The sequence below is a fragment of the Coregonus clupeaformis genome, chromosome 15, assembly GCF_020615455.1.
Source record: "Coregonus clupeaformis isolate EN_2021a chromosome 15, ASM2061545v1, whole genome shotgun sequence".
NCBI classification, from domain to species: Eukaryota; Metazoa; Chordata; class Actinopteri; order Salmoniformes; family Salmonidae; genus Coregonus; species Coregonus clupeaformis.
Genome location: NC_059206.1, coordinates 49,492,069 through 49,512,559, shown reverse-complemented (window position 1 = coordinate 49,512,559; position 20,491 = coordinate 49,492,069). Strand labels below are relative to the sequence as shown.

Genomic DNA, 20,491 nt, shown 5'->3' with positions numbered 1-20,491 from the left:
TCGAAAAGGAAAAACAACCTTGTTGCGCCCTAAGACTTTGTTATGCGGAATATCGAGTTATCTGAGAGCAGCTTACTGTTGTGAACCGTTGACTCTGACACATTTTTGTTGTGTCTGTTCTGTCTATAGGGTTTGGTCTGAACGACGGCCAGTGGCATTCAGTAGACCTGACTGCAAGGCGAGGTCGTCTGACCATCACTGTGGATAAAGAGGAAAGCTCCACGGCTTATGCCAGCCCATCTTTCCCCGTGGTATCAGGAAACAACCTCTTCTTTGGAGGTAAGAGAGAGCATTATACTTACATCAGACATTGGACCCCAAGTTTTTCCTGACTGTGTCACATGACCAGGAAAAACTCTGGGCCCTAATCGTAAATACTACTTGGATTTCAAGGGACAAATCCTAATTGTAGTTAGATAGGCAAGTGTAACTCTAACTACTGTTGGTGCATACAGTAGCGTTTGATCTCAGGGCTTAGTGCAAAGAAGCATATAGCTTCTTAACCAGACTTCAGGATCTGTCATCCTCCAATTTAGCTTCCATCAGAGCAGTGTTTCTCTGTTTGGCTTCTAAGCTGCTCTCTCTGTCCCCCTCTCCTCTCTCCCCTCCTCCTCCTAATCCTCCTCCTCCTCTTCCATCTCTTTAGTTCCTCTCATTTCTCTCGGTTCTGCTTCTGAGCTGGTCTCTCTGTCCTCCTCTCCTCTTGCCTCTCCTCCTCTCCTCCTCCTCTTTCCCCTCCTCCTCCTCCTTCTCCTTCTCATCTTTAGCTCCCTTCGTTTCTCCATCGGTTCTGCTTCTGAGCTGGTCTCTCTGTCCCTCTGCTCTCTCCTCTCCTCTTCTCAACAAAGGCTCTTTAGCAGGCTTGTCATGCCATTTAATTACCTTTAGCTAGCAGTGTAACCAGAGAGCCAGGCAGGCAGCACCAGCTCGGTGTCCACAGTCTAAACACACTGAAAACCAGGCAGAATAACGCTTGTGCTTAGAAAATGTCCTGTGTTCAACACTTGGCCTTGAGCTTGAGCTGCACTATATGGTATTTTTTCTAGCCACTCAGGAATATAGTCTGCTTCGCTACTGTATGAACAATGTACATTCATATAAGATACAACATATCTACGTAATTCTTTATCATGGGACAATGGTCTTCTGTAAGTCCTACAAGGGAATGGCTATTGATTTATGGCTATTGTTTGGTCTAATACAGGTTGCCCGGACAGCAAGAATAACCAGGAGTGCAGAAACCCTTTCAACGTGTTCCAAGGCTGTATGAGACACATCCATGTGGATAATAATGCTGTGGACCTGATCAAGGTGCAACAGATGGTGATAGGAAACTACAGCGACCTGCAGATTGACATGTGTGGAATCATCGACAGGTCAGTACAATACACCACTCCCTGATTGGATTGTTACTAGGGTTTCAAAACTTTCCCCAAATTCCCAAGGATTACCGGATTTCCTGTTAATTTGCTTCTGATTCCAGGAATCTTCTAACTGGGATTCTGGAAAACCTAGGCATTTTGGGAAAAGTATCGGAATTTTGAAACCTTAAAAATACTTTTACTAATGCTTTATTTTCCTGGGTTCTCACACATACACCCAAACTTAGCCTGATACAACTTGTACAAGGTACACTGACTGAGTGTGTGGACTATTGGATGAACTTATCGTATTATGAAAGCTCCTGATTCAACTTTATGAGTGTTTACATTTTGTAGATACTGTATTTGCTAGATGTAGTTCTGTGTTGATTTAAGACTTTTTTCTTCAATAAAGTGATTACCTGACAGGTTTGGTTTTGCTACACAGAGAACTCTGTGTGCATTGTGTGCTTGTCACTCGAATGCTTACTTATTAAATCCTAAGATCTTCCCCTCTGCTTCTCTTGATTGTTTTCTCATCTAACTTTATATGAAGTGGAACCTTTTTTGAGATGAGATGTGCTATTTTGACAATACAATTTATTTACAATACAACAGTGGAAAGTCAAAGGGAGAGATTACACCACCACGTCGAGTCACATAGATGAGGAATCAGCAGAAGATACAAGATGGGTCCCATATGAAATATACACTTATTGTTCAGTGGAGGCCATAGTTTGGAAATAACCACTATTACATTCCCTGCAGAATCCGATTTGTTACAATTATGTCATTGCTTCGGCTGCACCTCTCTCCTTGGCTTTAAATTGCTATCCATTTGGTCAGTATCTCCCATCGCCTTCCTCTTATATTGTCATTGTTACGGCCATTATCATCAAAGTCATCATCATTTTTATCCCCCATTATCATTCTTATCATCACCACCATCATACTAGTCATCACCATCACTGCAATCACCACTCCACTATCACCATCTATCAGTATTGTTATTGTGTGCATCCCAAATGGCACCTTTTTCCCTATAAAGTGCACTGCTTTTAACCATAGGCCCTGGCCTGGCCACTATTGTCGTAGAAATATTTGACTCAAAAAGTAGTCAACTTAAAAATATTTCTCAAGAGACTGGAACTTGTGAATTTAGACTTGTATTATTTGCATAACAAAGCCGAGCTTGCTCCATGGAGCAACAACTGTCTCTCTTTGGCTTAGAGCTCCCTTTTATACACACAAATGCATAATCATGTTACATAGCATATACAGTCCCTCCCCTTAGTGCAAATGATTAACTTATTTTAGTGCCACTCTACCCTTATCTTTCAACGTCCAGATGTCACCTGTAATTTACTCCAAAAGGTCATGGGCGCTTTTCCACAGGAAGCCTCTTCCCTAATCTCATTATATTGGTAGCAGACCCTTTCCCTAATCTCATTATATGGTTGCAGACCCTTTCTTTACAAATAATACACGTACATACATTAAGGCATTTATCATTTACCATCCTCCCTGGCCCTTGAGATTATGTGCATGTGGCCATGTGTCAGGTCATAGGGTCATAAGCAAAACAAATGATAACACTAGGTCCATTGTTACTCCAATCTCCACACAGCCATCACATGTCATTGACATACCCAGACCAGCTGCAGGGAGTTTATGAAAAACACATAAATGTCTCTGCTCTATATTAACCCTTCAACTGGTTGTCAATCCATAAACATTTTAAGGCACATAGGTGTTTAATTCTACAACATATGTACTTGAAAATCATCCATATATTCCCCCCTTTGGGACAATTTTTTTTTTTTTTTAATGAATGTAAGCCTGTGCATTTACTTATTCTTAGCCTTGCCATATGTGGTTACTTTTCATATACATATATTTAAACCAATATATATTCCTCATTGTTTGACCTATCCTGATGAGGACCCAGAGCCCAGTCAGGTATTGGTTACAAGTCTTGAAGGTTTCCCTCTAAGCTAACCTCCAATTGTTGCTGTTGAGCTATGTAACCATTGCTCCCCTTTTTGTTTTGTTGTATTTCCAATATACGTGGTAGTATCCTAACACATCAAAATATATAAGAAATAAATGCAACTTTGTTTTAACCATAATATTTAGGACATGTTAAGAATAGTGTCAACATCTTTAGCTTACATAACCTTTTTTTACCCATATCATAATTATTATAACAATCAAAAGAATCAATATCTAATCCATTCATTGCAATGTCAACATCATTAGTTATTAACATATTAATAACTTATTCAAATCAATCAGTCACCTTATAATTCATAGTCATTATCAGATGAATTACCCAAAACAAATTTAGAATGACAATTCTTAGTTATTCACTTTGGTTCCATCATTCAAAGTTAAATCTCTCACCTTGGCACATATTGACACTGGCAGAATGTATATTTATATATATATATATATATTTGTCATTTATCTGACACTCTTATCCAGAGCAACTTACAGGAGCAATTAGGGTTAAGTGCCTTGCTCAAGGGCACATCGACAGATTTTTCACCTAGTCGGCTCGGCGATTAGAACCAGCGACCTTTCGGTTACTGGCACAACGCTCTTAACCACTAAGCTACCTGCCGCCCAGAATTACTATCATAATTCTAGCATTAACTTCCTCATAACAAGAATTACAACAGATCATTATCTTAATACATTCCTAGTCTAAATTACTATACATTTAGCAGTGTATAATACCTCCTTAATCAACATACTACCTTAACTAACACTCCCTTACTCTACCGGCACTCAATCTTCTGGCAGGCCCATTATGTTCTTCAGATAGCTTCATAGTTCATCTTGGTTGCCCATGGCAATGTCCCAATTCCAATGTCACCCCTGAGCCGCCCCACCTCCACCATCATTCTGTTTTGTCAATTTGCAAACCAGTATACCCTATGAAGAATGTTGCATTTGCATAGACCTCTCACTTCCTGCTCATTCCACATGGACTCCTGTCACATTCCTGAGAGAAAAGGCACAAAAGAGAAGGCAATTGATTGCCTTAATTTGATGCTGGATTCAGGTCTCCTGGCAGAGGTGGTGTCGGACAGGAACGTCTTCAACGCCTTTGTTGTTCCTCTTCAGCCGGGTAGAGGTCTTTTGGTTTTTATTGTGGTTCACACCGCTCTGGACCAAATTATTTCTACTATGCATTATAACACCATCTGTAATAACATATTGAATGTCTGGAATCTCTCGGTGGTCTGGAATCTTTCGGCGGTCTGGAAGGTCTTGGAAGTCTCTGTGGTCTCCTAGTCATCAGTTCCCTCACTCTGGTACAATGGTTTAGATGACACCCGATCACACTCCCCTCTATCCGTACCGCTGTTGGTGTAACTGGGACGATGATGTATGGTCACCTTTAGCTGTTAACCTTCTCCCATCACTAGGGTCTCCGGATCAGCCAGAGTCCCTCTCAATCTATCGACATCGGTCTGCGATGAGTGTCCTTCTATCAGCCTACCCATAGGGAAGCTCGGAGTTACTGCTGCAAAGACACAAGCACAGACACACACAAAAGACAACAATGCTACCCAATGGCTGAGGTTGGAACACTCCTATAGTGGGAAACATGGATCTAAGCATCTGTCTCCACCACTTTTACCATCATTAAGGTAGCCAACAACACCTGGTACAGGCCCCTCCACATAGGGTCTTTCTTCTGTAGTCTTTTGCCATCACATAGTCTCCAGGGCACAGAAAATACTCAGATTATCCTACTCAGTTGGGCAGAGTTATCTTCACCCATGAAAAGAAAATCTTAAGAACATTGTTAGGTTAGGTGAGACACAGTATGCTACTTATGTCCTCTCATCCGTCAAGAGAAGCCTTGAAATTATGAAGCACACCTGCTTCCAGCTTGTTGTAGTCCACTTATTTCATGCCTCCTATCACAAAAACAAAAAAGATTTAACCTAACCCATAACACATTATTACTACTGCTCATATCCTTAATACACATTGCATATTTCCCCACAAAACCATTATAAAACATTAAAACCTCTGTAATCCCAACTTCCCCCCTTGGACACATGCATCACATCGTGATTCATGTGTACAAAAAACAAAACAACAACAATATTGCCTATCAAACCTAAAATAATAACTAACCTTAAAATGACAACCCTTGAGCATACCTTTACTTAACTGTATTCCATAACACTATTCAAGGAATACCTCTCCTTCAGGACTAACTCTCTCACATCATCCTTGTCCTGTTTGGACTAATTTATATATAGGATTTTTTCCAAATTATAAACTTCTTCACAATTATCCTTATTATATCTAACCCCCTAATACAGCATGCCTCTAGAATTTATAGTGCGGGTGATCAGGTCACACTATAAAGCCAGGACAGATTTCAGAGGTCATTGAAATCATTCAATGACTTGTTTCATCCAATAGTATACTACTCCTAACAACCATCAAGACCTTTCATAAATGTTGTATCCCGAGTGTACAGTACGTCCTTAGTACAGCTCTTTTCAAAATAAATCACACATATTTACCTATCCCTCAGTAAATAAAACCCAAATTACATGTGTATGCCCCTTTAAGATATTTCACTTCCATCCCGTCACAAAACCCAAAATAGAAATAAAATCCTATACAGAATAATATTTCATACTAAGTAGTTTGTTTGTGGTTATTCGAATACCATATAGTAAAACAATAAACAAACAAAAAATGGCCAGGCCTTATTTATTTTGGTAGCTCCCTATGACAACCTAAAAATACAACTACTTAATTTTACTAACTAGTTCCACCCTAGCCTACAGACTTTTTAACATCTCAATGAGATATAAAGAAATCCCCATGTTCCTGGAAGAGAAAGTATACATGTCGTTAACATATAATCAACAATCCAAAGATAGTAATTACACACAAAACATCATACATATATCCCCAGTCCCATCTCATCAACAATCATTAACCCCAGCATCGATTTAAAATTGTTTGATACGTCGTGTCCTACTTTACCCCTAACATAATATTATAGGAGACTCCCATAAATCCTTAAAAGAAACTCCCACTTAGAAGACACTAGATAATAACACATTTTATTAAGTTAACTACACCTTCCACTATAAACCTATAACCCCTTTTTAGTAATTTAAACGTCTCAAACTGTTGCATTGATGTTTTTTTTATTTTATTTTTTTATATAAACTTATTGTTTCATAATCCAAAACCCATAAAAAGATGTCTACTTAATCCATCAAGCCAACAGCAACAACTACCTCCCAAGGTTCAACGTACTATAAACAAATTATCGTTATCTGAAGTAATAAAACATCGTCATAACTCACTGCTGTTTAAACAAACTATATAATGTCATAATAAAATGATCAATTATCAAATATCGTTCCTTATTCAACTATCGAGACATGTTCTTCATTAGTAAATCGTCTCCACAAAGCAATACTACCTAATAACATATTCTCATTCTCCTAAATATAAATAATTACTTCTATTAAACAATCCCATTCAACATCAAGTCAACCTGTCTCATTACCCAATTAACTTATATTTTAAACCCTCTACAATATCTATCATACTCTACCGCGAATTTCCCTTATAACGGTACCTCAACAGATGACAAATTATTTTATATTTATAGTAAAAACCAATAAAACATCCAATTCATCAATATGCAATTTTAATTACTATGTTATCCATCCAACATGGATTGGTAGGACAACATCTTTCCTATAATGCTATCAATGAAACCAGTAATTCACATCAATAACATCAATGTAAAATATTTGCTTTCTGTCCCTTACTGGATTCGAACCAGGGACCCTCTGCACACATCGACAACATTCACCATCGAAGCACCGTTACCCGTCGCTCCACAAATGCCACACAAAGCATCTACTTCCAGTTCATAGAGCAAGTGACGTCACACAACGAAAACCGCACTAGCTCTCACCGCTAACTAGCTAGCAATTTCCTGCCGATAATAATAATAATTATAATAATAATATGCCATTTAGCAGACGCTTTTATCCAAAGCGACTTACAGTCATAATATTCAACCTCCTATGACTTCCTACAAAATATGCGATCCCTTGTACACCTAACTTAACCCATAATGTCCCTTATAGCGTTCTCACGTTTCAGCAAGCCCCAATGTTTAACACCCACAGACAAAAAATGGAAATTCTTCAATTTTTACTAGCAGACCTAATAAAACACACTTTCAAACAGCGTTCTGCATTTACCTCTATCATAGGGTTTAAAAACGAACTTAACAACATTAACCATCCTAAATTGCCGTAGTAACGTCATGTTTGGTTCAGTTGATCTATTACCATATATGAACATTCACTTCTCCATGCGTCGTAAACTATGTCCTATTTCTCTTGTAATCAACTAAAATCATGCCACGCAATTAAACCATCACTCCGCCATTATCAGAATGAGATCTATTAATCTATCCTTTCTAAGTAAGCTACAAGTAACACCAAACACTTGCTGTAGTTTACCATCATACATTGAAATCATCCATTTATCACAATCCAATTTATCTATAGACATATTCCACCATTGTCACTCGTTTAATCTAGCAACACCTTATTCAATGACTAAAAAATTACCACCACGTACTCTCCTCTCCATACCCATTAACATTTTAGCAGATGCTCTTATTCCAAACGACATTATTATACTTATACTAGCCCCCCTTGGGAATCGAACACCCAAACCTGGCGTTGCAAGCACTGTGCTCTACCAACTGAGCTACAGAGGACCACAGATGAGCGTATAGTGCCTTTTTCTGATAATGTTATAATTGTAGCCTATTGCATTACTTTAGTTTAAAATATAAGTTTGTTTATTCAACAAATCTAGAACCCACTATAAATTGGTGCTATTCACTCAGCATAATAGCCAAAGCTCCTTGCATCCCCTGGTTTACGCAACGAAAATACATTATCATTCTACAATTCACCAACTACTCCCATACACCACTGGTGACGCAAACCATAGAATAAAGTAATAACAATTTGAATTTTGTCAAATAAATGTTTTCCATCCAACTATTCAAACTTGCTTTAAATAACTCTTTCAGCTCGATACAGTCAAGCAAGTATGACTCTCTTTTAACCGGAAACTAATTCATGGCATTAGTAAAGTCTATTCACATCCCAACAATAACTAATAATATATTTATATTCATACTATTATAATACCTTACTTTTATTCCAGTCTACCTAAACAATTCAAATTATGGCCAAATCTCTTATCCAAATTGCCAGTCCGCTATTCAAATGTAACTGTCCTTTCTGATTTAGACTATAGACACTCCTCCTTTCCCGTTGAATAAGTGAGTCCTTCAGTCTGAAAAGACTCAGGCTGCTAAATCGTCCAGTCTTATCCTGAATGTTCCTTCAATCTAAACAACCCACAACCATAGCTGAACTATACTTAGAAAACCTAGATGCATCTAGCGATGCAGAATATATGCTTTATTGAAATGACAAGTTAATCCTCCTTTATTCCAATGCTAATGGTCAGTAGTTTTAGCATCTGGCACATACCACACTTTATCAGAAAATAGCTTTGAAGGACACAGATCTCACACGCTCAACGTATACAATTTAACAGTCAACGAGTCAAACCCCACATTCATTGATTTTGCACCAGATCTAACGACCTAACCAAATGAATTATATTTTCCCCTAATATACTAATTCCTTGACTATCTTATCTCTGCTTCTGAAATAATAGATAGTTTATTATAATGCTTAATTCTACCACATGTCCTATGTACCCTCTCCCATTTCCACGTACGTCTACGTGTTTGGGCAAGTCAACACCTATAATTTTATCCAATCCCTCGTATTAAATCACACTCACATAAAATTCATTATATTCCAATATATTCATATCTACCAAACCATTCATGTTTCTAATTATTCTTTATTGCCACAAATCAGTTAATCACCATCTAGTCTCAGCGGAACAAACAACAAATTACCCAAATCCTTTCCCTCAGTCATAGAATCCTCCTAGAATCATATATGCTGGTCACTATTCCCTGATCTTACAAAATTCTATGACAGGCATTGTTGTACGAAACTCCAAGATATAATTTACAAGAAAAGCTTATTATTCCAACGTATATACAATTATCAAACACACCTCTATATCTCATCATTCAAACTTCAGAGTGCGACTAATTTACACCATTATACCACTCTTATTCCATATTTATACAATGTTGTTCTCAAACGCCCTTAATTACTATTTGTATAACCTACAGGAATATTTTATTCTATCAAAGGGCCCAAATTTGGAATGTTAACCCTATCCTAGTTATTATTTTACTGTAGTCAATTTATCATAATACTACATCACCTCTAAAGTTTCTAAATATAATGTAAGAAACATACCCTAAAAGATTTATCAAAATACAATGCATAGACATCATATGACCACACTGGTACACGTGACCTGTTCCTCCAACAGGATTTATTCTACGCCTCCTGGTAACGTGAATTGGTCAACTCAGTTGGTCAATGAATATCCACGCGCCATTCACTCTTCCTCTCTTGGTGTGAGACCGGGTGCGTCCTTCCTACCAGGTTATACTCAAACAACGGTCCAGGAAAGGTGCGCCAACCTTTCTCCACCAAACACCGACACTTCAAACGACCTCAAACACAGCTTCTCTCCTCAACACAGAAAATAAGCTGTTATCTGCAGGATTTCTTATTATTCTCATTCATACAGATGAGCAGCCACTTGTGCCCAAATGAATCAGACAGTTGAATGACTCACAGCCGCCCAAGCAACCCATTCACCCATACGAGATGAGCAGACCTACTCTATTTAACACTTTCTCAATATTTTGAAGCCCTTGTAGCTATTTAACCCGTTCACCTACTCAGAATGACCGGTGTTACTCCAATTTATGCTGTCACCTACGCCGGATGACCTAACTTTTTTACCTGATCGACCCTCCCTAATTTTGGCATCACCACAACACAGGATGATCCCCTACCTACCCGAGCAGACCTCTAACAATGAATTCCTCATTAGAGCGGTACCGTAGGTCCCAAATTTAGCTAGCCACCTGCCCGTTCAGACCTCTGGAGTGCTAATTTTAGCTCTCCAAAGCGGTATCCACAGGATTCTATTTATTTAGCCCAGGTGTTACACTTCCTCTACACACCTGGACTTCTACTACGCTTTCCTAAGCGACCTGTAAATTCATAAATTCAGCCCTCTTTCTCTGATACACTTTCACGACACAGAGAAAGAGCGTTATTGCACAGGATTTTGCCTACCTAAGCAGTCCTCAAGACGATTCACTTCCACTACACGTATAGAGCGGTATCTGTAGGTCTTTCTAACATGTTATTGTCTGATCGCTCAACCAGCTGGACAGCCGCCCGTGTCGAAATGACCCAGACAGAGCGATCAGCAAGATGAATCAAATGAATCAAATGAATCAAATCAATTGAACAGACGGTTCAGACAAACAACAGAGTGACATTGACATGTATTCTTAAATTCAAAAGCTCCTAGCCTCTAATGTTCTGGTTCTTAAATTTGGAGAGACTTACTTTGGTATTTCTTTAGATGTTGTCGAGCCCCGGATCGGACAACACAAACGTTTCACAACTGCAGATGTATACCATCTCTGGTCCCTATTTTTCAACTCCTGGCAAAGCTCGCCAATTATGTCGTAAAAATATTTGACTCAAAAAGTAGTCAACTTAAAAATATTTCTCAAGAGACTGGAACTTGTGAATTTAGACTTTTATTATTTGCATAACAAAGCCGAGCTTGCTCCATGGAGCAACAACTGTCTCTCTTTGGCTTAGAGCTCCCTTTTATACACACAAATGCATAATCATGTTACATAGCATTTACATTCCCTCCCCTTAGGGCAAATTATTAACTTATTTTAGTGCCACTCTACCCTTATCTTTCAACGTCCAGATGTCACCTGTAATTTACTCCAAAAGGTCATGGGCGCTTTTCCACAGGAAGCCTCTTCCCTAATCTCATTATATTAGTAGCAGACCCTTTCCCTAATCTCATTATATGGTTGCAGACCCTTTCTTTACAAATAATACACGTACATACATTAAGGCATTTATCATTTACCATCCTCCCTGGCCCTTGAGATTATGTGCATGTGGCCATGTGTCAGGTCATAGGGTCATAAGCAAAACAAATGATAACACTAGGTCCATTGTTACTCCAATCTCCACACAGCCATCACATGTCATTGACATACCCAGATCAGCTGCAGGGAGTTTATGAAAAACACATAAATGTCTCTGCTCTGTATTAACCCTTCAACTGGTTCTCAATCCATAAACATTTTAAGGCATATAGGTGTTTAATTCTACAACATATGTACTTGAAAATCATCCATACTATATAGGGAATAGTGTGGGTGCCATTTGGGATGGAGACATTGCTATCTTCGCCGTAGTTCTTGCCATTATCATCTGCCCTCTATTCCAGATTGCATTTGAACGAGACAGCGAGTCAAAGCCACTCAGAAGCAGAGCTAATGGATCACTGTCGGCTTCCTCTACGCTCAAATAGGAACACAATTAGTGGGACAATTATCTACTCTCCTTGTGGCCATACAAACACACACACACACACACACACGCTCACACACGCACACAAACACACACACAGTTTTAGCAAAGTCTGCACTGCTAGTCATCAGAGAGAGAAATATCTCCTGCTTCACTGATTTTAATTTAATATCTGCGCGTTTGTAAATGTATCCTATTATTTCATTGTACCTCACTATGAAATCGGGGAGGGGACTGTGTACCTGTTTCCACAAAGAAAACTTTGGTGAATGATGCGTCTTGCCATAGAGATCTGGCATTTACAAAATTACTCTGATTGGCCCAAGGCGGGGGTTGATTCACTTTTTAAGGAATTTACAGTGCATTCAGTAAGTATTCACACCCCTTGAATTGTTCCACATTTTGTTGTGTTACAGCCTGAATTTAAATGGAATAAATTATGATTTTCTTTCAGTGGCCTACACACAATACTCCATAATGTCAAAGTGGAAGTATGTTTTTCAAATTGTTTACAAATTAATTAAAAATGAAGAGCTGAAATGTCTTGAATCAATAAGTATTCAACCACTTTGTTATGGCCTGTAATTTTCATCATAGGTACACGTCAACTATGACAGACAAAATGAGATTTTTTTCCAGAAAATCACATTGTATGATTTTTAATGAATTTATTTGCAAATTATGGTGGAAAATAAGTATTTGGTCAATAACAAAAGTTTCTCAATACTTTGTTATATACCCTTTGTTGGCAATGACAAGTTTTTTGTAAGTCTTCACAAGGTTTTCACACACTGTTGCTGGTATTTTGGCCCATTCCTCCATGCAGATCTCCTCTAGAGCAGTGATGTTTTAGGGCTGTCGCTGGGCAACACAGACTTTCAACTCCCTCCAAAGATTTTCTATGGGGTTGAGATCTGGAGACTGCCTAGGCCACTCCAGGACCTTGAAATGCTTCTTACGAAGCCACTCCTTCGTTGCCCGGGCGGTGTGTTTGGGATCATTGTCATGCTGAAAGACCCAGCCACGTTTCATCTTCAATGCCCTTGCTGATGGAAGGAGGTTTTCACTCAAAATCTCACGATACATGGCCCCATTCATTCTTTCCTTTACACAGATCAGTCGTCCTGGTCCCTTTGCAGAAAAACAGCCCCAAAGCATGATGTTTCCACCCCCATGCTTCACAGTAGATATGGTGTTCGTTGGATGCAACTCAGCGTTCTTTGTCCTCCAAACACGACGAGTTGAGATTTTACCAAAAAGTTCTATTTTGGTTTCATCTGACCATATGACATTCTCCCAATCCTCTTCTGGATCATCCAAATGCACTCTAGCAAACTTCAGACGGGCCTGGACATGTACTGGCTTAAGCAGGGGGACACGTCTGGCACTGCAGGATTTGAGTCCCTGGCGGCGTAGTGTGTTACTGATGGTAGGCTTTGTTACTTTGGTCCCAGCTCTCTGCAGGTCATTCACTAGGTCCCCCCGTGTGGTTCTGGGATTTTTGCTCACCGTTCTTGTGATCATTTTGACCCCACGGAGTGAGATCTTGCGTGGAGCCCCAGATCGAGGGAGATTATCAGTGGTCTTGTAAGTCTTCCATTTCCTAATAATTGCTCCCACAGTTGATTTCTTCAAACCAAGCTGCATACCTATTGTAGATTCAGTCTTCCCAGCCTGGTGCAGGTCTACCATTTTGTTTCTGGTGTCCTTTGACAGCTCTTTGGTCTTGGCCATAGTGGAGTTTGGAGTGTGACTGTTTGAGGTTGTGGACAGGTGTCTTTTATGCTGATAACAAGTTCAAACAGGTGCCATTAATACAGGTAACGAGTGGAGGACAGAGGAGCCTCTTAAAGAAGAAGTTACAGGTCTGTGAGAGCCAGAAATCTTGCTTGTTTGTAGGTGACCAAATACTTATTTTCCACCATAATTTGCAAATAAATTCATTAAAAATCCTACAATGTGATTTTCTGGATTATTTTTTCTCAATTTGTCTGTCATAGTTGACGTGTACCTATGATGAAAATAACAGGCCTCTCTCATCTTTTTAAGTGGGAGAACTTGCACAATTGGTGGCTGACTAAATACTTTTTTCCCCGACTGTAAATGTAGCTGATACTAGCCTTCTGGCTTCAAAAGAAAACAGGTCTCATTCCTAAAATAAAATCCCAACTTCAGCTTCAATTTCTTTGTAAGTTGTTGAATATGCAATTTAAAAGAGAGGCTGTCATCAATAAAAATTCCAATATATTTATATGAGGTTAAAACCTCAATCTCATTGCCCTGACAGGTAGTAGTAATAGGTGAAAGGTTCAGTGGTCTATTTCTTGCTTTAGAAAACACCATTAGTTTAGTTTTGTAAACTTTGAGGATAAGCTTAAATTGTATGTTGAACAGTATAAAAAGCAGTTTGCAAGTTCTGGAAGCTTTTGTGAGAGACGAGGCACAACAATAAATAACAGTATCATCAGCATAAAAGTGAAGTTGCGCATTTTGCAAATTTTTGTCTAAATTATTTATATAAATAGCGAATAAGAGGGGACCAAGTACAGAACCCTGGGGCACACCATTACAGACAGAGAATTTAACAGACATGAGCCCATCAAATTGAGTGCGCTGAGTTCTATCAGACAGATAGTTAACAAACCATGCAACTTCATGCTCCGAAAGACCTATGCTCGACAATCTCTGCCTCAGTATAGCATGATCAACTGTATTAAAAGCCTTAGAGAGATCAATAAAAAGTGGGACACAGTGCTGTTTTTTGTCAAGGGCTTCAGTGATATCATTTAAAACCTTAATGGCTGCAGTAATTGTGCTATGCTTTTTCCTGAAGCCCGATTGGTACATTGATAAAATAGAGTTAGTATATAAAAACTATTTTAGCCGTTCACTAACAAGGGTTTCAAGTATTTTTGCCAGGGGTGACAGCTTTGAGATTGGCCTATAATTATTTAAAAGAGTTGGATCTCCCCATTTTAAAAGTGGTAGGACAAAGACTTCCAGATCCTTGGAATTTCATTACATTTCAAGGTTAGATTGAAGAAATATGTAAATTCTTCAGCTATGAAATCAGCTGCCAGTTTTAAAAATCAGGGATCAAGAAGATCAGGACCTGCAGGCTTTCTCTGATCTAAGGATTTCAGGGCTTTATGTACCTCCTGCACTGAGAATGGCGAAAAGCGAAAAGTTTGACCAGCTCTCACCGGTTCATCCACACAAGGTTATACAGAGACAGAGGATACTGAATCAAAAAGCCTACCAGATGGTACAAAGTGCTCATTGAAACAATTCAGCATTTCAGTTTTGTCATATACAGCAACAGAGTCCTTCAATACACATGACGTTAATTCATTAACATTACTGTTACCAGAAATAGACTTAATAGCCTTCCAAAACATTCTAGGGTCATTCAGGTTATCAGTGGTAGCAGACATAACATATTCAGACTTGGCCTTCCTGAGAAGAACACTTGTTTCGTAGCTGCCTAAAAAAAAGCCAATCAGCATCAGAACATGATTTCCTTGCTTTAGCCCAGGCTAGATTATGTTTGTGAATAATACAGGACAGCTCAGAAGAAAACCATGGATTATTCCGCCCTTTAACTCTGAACCTGCGGAATGGGGCATGTTTGTTTACTATTTGGAAAAAAACATAATGAAAGAACTTCAAGGATGTTTCCACATCAGGAATAAGCTCAATCTTGCTCCAGTCAAAATCAAACAAATCATGAAAGAAAGCCTGCTCATTAAAACTCTTAAAATGTATCTTACGAATAAAGCGTGGGTTTGTCTTAGGTACCTTAGTATTTCTAACAGCAACAACAGCACAATGGTCACTTAAATCATTACAGAAAACACCAACCGCAGAATATTTATGTGGAACATTTGTCAATATCAAATCAATCTGTCAGAGTGCTGTGTGTGGATGTAGTGAAGGGAATCAAGCGCAGGAACAAGGATGTTCTTCAACAGACTTTAGTAATTTCCAAAACAGGAATGAGTCGCCAACCCAACCGGGCGGCACGAACAATTACGCACAACACACAGTGCGGAAAACAAGAAAAAGCGCACGCAGTGCGAACTCACGAAATAACAACAAACGAGAGAGAAAACTCCTCGGAGGCAATAGCTGACAATAACAATCACACATAACACCTGACCCAAATAAACGAAACTAAATAGGGAACACAATCAAACACTAACAAGGGACAGGTGTTACAAACAGACAAAACCAAACGAACATGAAACATAGAACGGTGGCAGCTAGTACTCCGGAGACGACGACCGCCGAAGCCTGCCCGAACAAGAAGGAGGAGCAGCATCGGCCGAAACCGTGACAGTACCCCCCCCTTGACGTGCGGCTCCAGCCGTGCGCCGACCCGGGGCTCGGGGACGACCCGGACGACGCGGAGCAGGGCGCGCAGGATGACCCCGATGGAACTCGGTCAGCAGGGACTGGTCCAATATGTCCCTCCTTGGCACCTAGCACCGCTCCTCCGGGCCGTACCCCTCCCACTCCACGAGATATTGAAGACCCCCCATCCGGCGTCTCGAATCAAGGATGGACCTCACAATGTACGCCGGAGCCCCCTCGATGTCCAACGGGGGCGGAGGAGTCTCCTCTATCTCATACTCCTGGAGTGGACCAGCTACCACCGGCCTGAGGAGAGACACATGGAACGAGGGGTTAATATTCCTATAGTCAATAGGCAGTTCTAACCTGTAACACACCTCGTTCAACCTCCTCAGGACTTTGAATGGCCCCACAAACCGCCGACCCAGCTTCCGGCAGGGCAGGCGGAGGGGCAGGTTTCTGGTCGAGAGCCAGACTCGATCTCCAGGTGCGTACACAGGCCCCTCACTGCGGTGGAGATCGGCGCTCGTTTTCTGCCGACAGATGGCCCGCTGCAGATGTACGTGGGCAGCGTTCCATGTCTCCTCCGAGCGCCGTACCCATTCATCCACCGCAGGGGCCTCGATCTGGCTCTCGTGCCAAGGTGCCAGAACCGGCTGGTACCCTAACACACACTGGAAAGGGGTTAGTTGGGTGGAGGAGTGGCGGAGAGAGTTCTGTGCCATTTCGGCCCAAGGAACGTATCTCGCCCACTCCTCCGGCCGGCCCTGGCAATAAGACCTCAGAAACCTACCCACCTCCTGGTTAACACGTTCAACCTGCCCATTACTCTCCGGATGGTAACCCGAGGTAAGGCTTACCGAAACCCCCAACCGTTCCATAAACGCCCTCCACACTCTGGAGGTGAACTGGGGGCCTCGGTCAGACACTATATCCTCGGGTACCCCGTAATGCCGGAAGACATGGGTAAACAGAGCCTCAGCGGTCTGTAGGGCAGTGGGTAGACCCGGCATGGGAAGGAGACGACAGGCCTTCGAGAACCGATCCACAACGACCAGGATGGTAGTATTCCCCTGTGAGGGGGGAAGGTCGGTAACAAAATCCACCGAGAGGTGGGACCAGGGTCGTTGTGGAATGGGCAGGGGTTGTAGCTTACCCCTGGGCAAATGTCTGGGCGCCTTACACTGGGCACACACCGAACAGGAGGAGACATAAATCCTCACATCCCTAGCTAACGTTGGCCACCAGTACTTCGTGCTAAGGCAGTGCACTGTCCGGCCGATACCCGGATGGCCAGAGGAGGGGGACGTATGAGCCCAACAAATGAGGCGATCGCGTACCTCGAGCGGAACGTACGTCCGACCCACTGGACACTGTGGAGGACTTGGGTCGGTGCGTAACCCCCGCACGATCTCGGCATCAACCTCCCATATCACCGGTGCAACCAGACAAGACTCTGGTAGTATGGGCGTGGGCTCCACGGACCTCTCCTCCGCGTCATATCGCCGAGACAGAGCATCTGCCTTCCCGTTCTGGGACCCAGGGATGTAAGTGATTTTAAACACAAACCGGGCTAGAAACATAGTCCAGCGGGCCTGGCGAGGATTCAGTCTCCTAGCTGCCCGGATGTATTCCAGGTTACGATGGTCAGTTAGAATGAGGAAAGGGTGTTGAGCCCCCTCGAGCCAATGCCGCCACACCTTCAGGGCCTGTACCACGGCTAACAGCTCCCTGTCTCCTACGTCATAATTCCGCTCCGCCGGACTGAGCTTTTTAGAATAAAACGCACAGGGACGGAGTTTAGGTGGTGTGCCAGAACGTTGGGAAAGAACGGCCCCTATACCGGCCTCTGACGCGTCCACCTCTACCTGGAAAGGTAAAGAGGGATCTGGATGCGCCAACACCGGCGCCGAGGTAAACAGGTCCTTCAGTTTCCCAAAAGCCCTGTCCGCCTCAGCTGACCACCGCAAGCGCACCGGACCCCCCTTCAACAGAGACGTTATGGGAGCTGCCACCTGTCCAAAACCCCGGATAAACCTCTGGTAATAATTTGCAAAACCCAAGAACTGTTGCACCTCCTTCACAGTGGTTGGGGTCTGCCAATTACGCACAGCTGACACTCGGTCTACCTCCATCTTCACCCCTGACGCAGACAACTGATAACCCAGAAAGGAGACCGACTTCTGAAAGAACAGACATTTCTCTGCCTTGACATATAGGTCATGCTCCAACAGCCTCCTCAATACTCGGCGCACCAGGGCTACATGCTCTGCTCGGGTAGGACTGTACACCAGAATATCGTCGATGTACACGACTACTCCCTGTCCCTGCATGTCCCGGAAAATCTCATCGACGAAGGATTGGAAGACTGAGGGAGCATTCATTAACCCATATGGCATGACTAGATACTCGTAGTGTCCGGAAGTCGTGCTAAACGCTGTCTTCCATTCATCGCCCTCTCTAATGCGCACCAAGTTATATGCGCTCCTGAGATCCAATTTTGTAAAGAACTGCGCACCGTGCAATGACTCCGTCATAGTCGCAATCAGAGGAAGTGGATAGCTGTACTTCACCGTAATCTGATTGAGACCGCGGTAATCAATACACGGGCGCAGACCTCCATCCTTTTTCTTCACAAAAAAGAAACTTGAGGAAGCGGCTGAAGTGGAGGCCCGTATGTATCCCTGTCTCAGAGACTCAGCGATGTACGTCTCCATTGCCTTCCTCTCCTCTTGAGACAAGGGATACACATGGCTCCGCGGGAGAGCTGCTCCTGACTGGAGATCTATCGCACAATCCCCCCGTCTATGAGGCGGCAGCTGCGCCGCCCTAGTTTTACTAAACACCAGTTTCAAATCCTCATACTGGGGAATATGCAGTGCTGGCATTAGATTCGGACTTTCCACCGAGGTCGCCCCTATGGAAACACCCAGACACCGCCCCTCACACTGGGCAGACCACCCTTTAAGAGCTTTCTCTCGCCACATAATAGTAGGGTCATGGGTCATCAACCAGGGAAGGCCCAGCACTACCGGATACGCAGGAGAGTCAATCAGATAGAGCTGAATCGTCTCCTCATGACCCTCCTGCGCCATCATCTTAAGGGGTGCTGTGACCTCCCTAATCAACCCAGACCCTAACGGACGGCTATCTAGGGCATGAACAGGGAAAGGCTTATCAACTGGAAGGAGTGGAATCCCTAACTCTATACAAAACTGGCGATCTACAAAATTCCCAGCTGCGCCTGAATCTACCAGCGCCTTATGCTGGGAACGAGGTGCAACCTGTGGAAAACAAACAGGCAAGGTTAGGTGAACGACAGAAAGCTCTGGGTAAGTAGGGCGCCTACTCACCTGGGGGGACCCCCCAATGCGTGACCTGCCTTCTCCTCCACCGGGGGACCCTCCCCAACACCTAGCCGCGGTGTGCCCTCCACGGCCACAGTTAGTGCAGGGAACAGCGCCCCTCGGGTTCCTACTCCTCCGTTCTCTAGCGCCAGCACCCCCGAGCTCCATAGGGCTCAGCTCGGAGGTGCTGGAGGGTGAAATGGGCGAACCCCACCCGGGACGTCCACGGGTGGCGAGCAGGGTATCCAGCCGAATGGCCATGTCGACAAGTTGGTCAAACGTCAACGAGGTGTCCCTGCACGCCAACTCTCTCTGGACGTCCTCCCGGAGGCTGCAACGGAAGTGGTCTATAAGGGCCCGCTCATTCCACCCTGCATCGGCCGCTAGAGTCCGGAATTCCAAGGCAAAGTCCTGGGCGCTCCTCATCCCCTGTCGGAGGTAGAACAGACGCTCCCCCGCCGCCTTCCCTTCCGGTGGATGGTCAAACACAGCACGGAAGCGGCGGGAGAACTCCGCATAGGTAGTGGTAGCGGCGTCCATTCTCCTCCATTCGGCGTTGGCCCACTCCAACGCCTTGCCGGTGAGACAGGAGATGAGGGCTGAGACGCCTCGTGTCCCGAGGGCGCCGGGTGTACGGTGGCGAGGTAGAGCTCCACTTGCAGCAGGAACCCTTGACACCCGGCAGCGGAGCCGTCGTACGCCCTCGGGAGCGAGAGCCGAATCCCACTGGGTTCCGGAGATGGGACAGGAGGACTGACCGATGGGGATGGTTCGGTAGGTGGGGTCGTGGGTACCCCGCTGGTTTCCCATCGGTGGA

The 20,491-nt window shown here is 42.9% G+C and overlaps 1 protein-coding gene across 2 annotated transcripts in view; it reads left to right on the top strand.

Annotated features, from left to right (window-relative positions):
* LOC121582830 (contactin-associated protein-like 4) overlaps nucleotides 1-20,491 on the top strand; it is a 249,314-nt gene that overhangs the window by 122,256 nt on the left and 106,567 nt on the right. For both annotated transcript variants that reach the window (XM_041898959.1, XM_041898958.1), the window contains exons 9-10: nucleotides 130-279; nucleotides 1,205-1,376. In XM_041898959.1, coding sequence (XP_041754893.1) covers nucleotides 130-279; nucleotides 1,205-1,376 — 322 coding nt within the window. The remainder of the gene's footprint in view (nucleotides 1-129; nucleotides 280-1,204; nucleotides 1,377-20,491) is intronic.